The following is a 4,910-nucleotide window of genomic DNA, read 5'->3' on the forward strand; positions in this document are numbered from 1 at the left end:
TCAAATATTTGATATAAGACAATCTGCTGAGCTCTCGTAGCATTCCCAGGTCTACCTTCATTATGGTATCTAATGCATTGTGTCGCAATTATTGGTTTATCATGTGCTCCTCATTTAATTGTAAGCTCTTTAAAGGCAGGGACCACCAGCTACATTGTGAATATTCAGTAAATAGTGAATAAATAAAGGAATGAATTTAATCCATTCCTCACATTGCTACCAGCAATATCTTCCTTAAAACATAATATTCACGACTCTCATTGCTTAGCCTATGCTGTCTTTTTAAGTTCATATCCTGCTTCTCTTCACCTTACACAATAGCCACATTAATACTTGAACGAACACATTCTTGCTTTTGGCTTACGTTTCTACCATTCCCTCATCTTAAAATGCCTTTCCTCCCAATCTCTGCTTATAGAAATAATTTCCTTCTTCAAGTAAGTCTCATCTCAGATGCAACTTCTTCCGTGAAGCCTTCTGAGATTCCCAGGTCTCTTCCTTTCTCTACATACCCCCAGCATATTACATATTTTCTTCTAGCATTTATGCCATTCTTCCCCGTATTATAGTTAACTTGAGTTTATATCTCTCTTATCCCCAGATTATAAATTTCTTAAATGCAAGAACCCTTGTGTCCTATCTATACCTAATACAATGCTTTATAAACAATAGATGCTTAATAAGTTTAATTTAAATGAATTTGAAATGAAAACTTCCCTTCTTGGGTTCCAAAGAACCTCCACTCTTTGTATTGTCATTTCCTTTCCTCTTCCTGCGGATGAAGGCCTTAATGATGATGCTTATGTTCCCTACAGGTGGCTTATGACATGGGGGATTACTACCATGCCATTCCATGGCTGGAGGAGTCTGTCAGGCTCTTCCGAGGGTCTTATGGGGAATGGAACACAGAGGATGAGGCAAGTCTAGAGGATGCCTTGGATCACTTGGCCTTTGCCTATTTCCAGGTAAGAGAGTAAGTGAATCTTACTGCTTTCATCACAATAAATGCAATGCTTTATATCTGATTTATAATTTTCTAAGCATTTTCATGTCTCTTAATTTATTTCATTTTCCCAACAAAACCGAATGTGAGTCAAGCAGGGCAGTTGTTTTATTATTTCCATATTTCACATGTGAGTAACTAAATGTCCCAATAATTCCTAACTTGTCACAAAGTTCACAGAGCTGGGATGAGAGCCCAAGTCTGTCTGACTCTCAGTCCAGTGCTCTTTCTAATGCACTGACTCCTTTAAACTCATCATCTCCCATGTAGGAAGCAGTCTGTCACCTGTGGCAGCAGCAGCTGCATTGACAAATATTTAATGGGCTCACAGTCAAAGTAGATCACTCTTGCACTCCCACCAACTCGTAACTCTTCACAGATACTATGCCACGATATTGCCGGTGTCTAAAGAAGAAATGTTATTGTTATCCTCTCTCATCTGCGACTGAATCCAGAGCTGGCCTCATTGGTCCATAGTACCAGCTCAGTGCCTCCTCTAGATGTTTTTCCTTGGCACTGTTGATCTGCCACCTGTTGTGCCTCACGGGGAAGCTCATTTCCCTACATATAGATGGCTGCCATCTTTTGGTACAGCTAACGCTCTTTAAAAATAGGCCAGGAAAATCGCTGCACAGCCAGTTCCCTAGAGTTTCCAAAGCTAATAAACCAGTTCTACTCCCTACATTCCTTTTTCTTTCCCTCTTTTCCTGAGAAAAAGGAGAAAGATATGGGTGGTCCAACCCCACGTGTTGCTCCCAAAACATATTTATTCTCAGTGCAGCAGATGGTCCTGTTCCTCTTAAGGAAGTTTCTGGTAAGGGATTTTTGTCTTAAAACTTTCCAGGGTGCCCCTCCTAACTATCCTACTCCATTGTTATGTATTAAAACCAAAATAGAATCACTGTGGTGCAACAAGGGGTGGGGAGTAATTGAATTTTAATAGAGAAAGAAAATGGAGAATTTTCTTTCTGAGAGAGACTCAGAGAAGGTAGACTAAAGCAGCTTACCCTGAAAGATGGGCTTTTAAATCCAAAGCCTGATTATTAGTTTTGGATTTTTTTCCCCCATACGATGGCTTAGATTTCTCCTCTACTCACTGGTTAACTCTCTCTTTCCATAATTGCGCTTTGTCTGGTAAATTTTATTCATCTTACAAGGCATAGATCAAATGTCGCCTACTTTGTGAAGCCTTCCTTAGTTCTCCTGGGACTCCACAGACTCTCCTTCTTTGTCCTCTTACAGCATTTTTTTTTTTTTACACCAATGTAATAGAACAAATAAATCATTGTCTAATAGATAATTTGTGTTCCCATTTTTACGCCTGGTAAATAAGAGACAAATGTCTCTCCATGGACTTTTCGCTATTATATAAAATTATATATGGTATATATACCATGAACAAATATGATACATAATATCAAATATTATATAATGCTTTTTCATGATGTATTTTAATTAAAAAAATATTTTAGTAACTACTAATAATGAGAGACTGTAGAGTATAGTAGTTAAACCATACCTCTGAAGTTAGACAGACCTGGGTTCAAATTCTGTGACAACTTGGGCAACTTACTTAACCTCCTTGGACCCCGAATTTCTTATCTTTAAAAGGAGAATAATACTAACAATGCTACAGGGGAGGAAAATAATTTTCCATCTAATCTTCTGAATTCTTGGCTGAGAACTTCTTATAATAAGACAGATTAACAAGAGGAAAAATAGACAGACGTTTACTGATATGTCTACCTAATGTATACATGGGAGACAGCAGGGGCAAAATGAGTCAGAGGTGACCCAACCTACCACCTTAAATGTCATCTTCAGCTTACAGCATAAAGAATATAATAAATATTGTAGTAACTATGTAAGGTGTCAGATGGGTATTAGACTTATCAAGGCGATCACTTCGTAAGTTATATGTCTAGTCACTATGTTGTACACCTGAAACTAATATCATATTGTATGTCAACTATAATTGAAAAAATTTTTAGAAATTTTAAATATCGTCTCCGGCTAAAGACAAAAGGAGCCAGTTATGGGAGGTTACCCTGAAAAGCATGGTAAACAAGGGTAAAGTTTTTATGTGGATTTTAATGGATGTCTTCTCCATTGAAAAGATTCTCTTGTGATCTAGAGTCATCCTTCTCTGCCTGGTCCAAAGACGGAGACCCTTACAAGTGGAGAGTCTCTTTATAACTGTAAATATCCCTCACAAAAGTGTAACTTCTACTCTGTTTTTCAAAACAACTTCTGGTCAAAATAATTAGCTTAAAATAACCTTATGCCACACAGGCATATTTTGGGGTAGGAATGTAGAATGAAACAATCAGGATATGAAAATGTATAAGAAATATGATTATAACTATGTAAGGACTACATATTATGCAGAGTGCTTAGTTTCAGTGGAGCATTGTTTTTCTATTTCTCATATGTTTTATAATGTGCTTATTATTGCTTTTGCCATGAAAAATGAATTATTTAATGTGTAAAAATAAAATAATCAGAAGGAAATGCAGTGCTGTTGGTTCATTATCACTCCACGGCATCCAGAGTAGAAAGGCGGCCCACACCGGCGTGTTGTGTTCCCCCAGGTCTGTCGGGAAAGCCCTGTTTACTTTTGACCACTCGCAGGCAAGGTTGAACGGCTCCAAGGAGAGTCCTCACTATGCAGTGGGGATCTTTCAGGCTGAATTCTTCCTTTTCCTCCCTCTCGCTACTTTTGTAGACTCTAGGAACTACTAAGCCTGACGGGGAGAGTGGGGCGGAATCTTTTTACTAGGGTTTTGATGTTCCATATTAAGTTTAATAATAAAAAATGCCAAAATAACACCCTGCAATTATATAGTTTTGCATGCTTTAGGATTTGAGGACATCTTAAGGAAGTTTATTTTCATTTATTTTTCCACCTTCCCTGGTAAGGATAGTAACATGTTATTTGTCAATGAGAAAACTGACGAGATCATCAGGGCCGCAAATCCTGAATTGGGACAGAGAACCTCCCCATTTCTAGTCTGCTGCTTATTTCAATGAATCTTATTATCTACTTGTGGTAAAAATATTTTATGTTTTAAAAATATGTTGAATCATGCGGTCAGAGGAGATATTCTCAGTGTAGTTAACTCTTTCCTTTCCTTTCTTTCTTTTTTCTTATAGGCGGGAAATGTTTCGTGCGCCCTCAGCCTCTCCAGAGAGTTTCTTCTCTATAGTACGTAATGATAAAAGATAAGCCACAAGTCTGATTTACTGGGAAATCCCTTCTGCTCCTGGACTTGAATCTCCGCAAGTGAAATACAGCTATTTTTATTTTTCTAATTTCATAATCCAAGGCACATTTTTAACTTTTGGATTTAATCTTACATACTGATCAGTGCATCAGGGGGAAATTTTTAAGTCAATTGGAAAATGCTAAGAAGAAGATATCAACCTGTCTTTTTCCTCCTCCACCCGGAACCAGTTATATATTAGTGTTGCTTCATTGGGGAACAAGTCCAGAAGCCAGTTTCTTCAGGGACATTTAAAACCCAGGTTTGGAAGTAGATGTGAGAATGAGTGTAATCAGTGAGAGCTGTGTGTGTAAGGAGAGTGATTCCGCAGGACTCTTCACCTTGGCTGCCTACAAGGAGATATCAGTTCTTCTCTTTAAACCAGTGCTCACTATGCCATACAAGCATCTTACCCAGTTAATGCAGAGTTCAGTGTCAGCCTCACCAGAGTTGAACTGAAGGGAGACTTGCTAGCTTAGCTTTCTGCTTGGATTATTTTGCTTAAAAGTTTGGTGGTAGATGGCGTCCCAGGTTTTCCTTTAATAAGACATTTAGATACTAAAGTAAGATACCTAATCACTATTATGTTTTCATATTTATAAAATATTTCATGTAGGCCTTTACAATTGTATTTATTAATCACT

The 4,910-nt window shown here is 37.8% G+C and overlaps 1 protein-coding gene across 1 annotated transcript in view; it reads left to right on the plus strand.

The window, feature by feature from the left end:
* The window catches only part of P4HA3 (prolyl 4-hydroxylase subunit alpha 3), a 34,825-nt gene that overhangs the window by 13,457 nt on the left and 16,458 nt on the right, over positions 1-4,910 (plus strand). Inside the window, exon 5 of the mRNA XM_023521672.1 lies at positions 4,157-4,208. Within this exon, the coding sequence (XP_023377440.1) occupies positions 4,157-4,208 (52 nt within the window). The remainder of the gene's footprint in view (positions 1-4,156; positions 4,209-4,910) is intronic.

This window comes from Pteropus vampyrus, unplaced genomic scaffold (genome assembly GCF_000151845.1).
Source record: "Pteropus vampyrus isolate Shadow unplaced genomic scaffold, Pvam_2.0 Scaffold311, whole genome shotgun sequence".
In the NCBI taxonomy this organism is placed as follows: domain Eukaryota; kingdom Metazoa; phylum Chordata; class Mammalia; order Chiroptera; family Pteropodidae; genus Pteropus; species Pteropus vampyrus.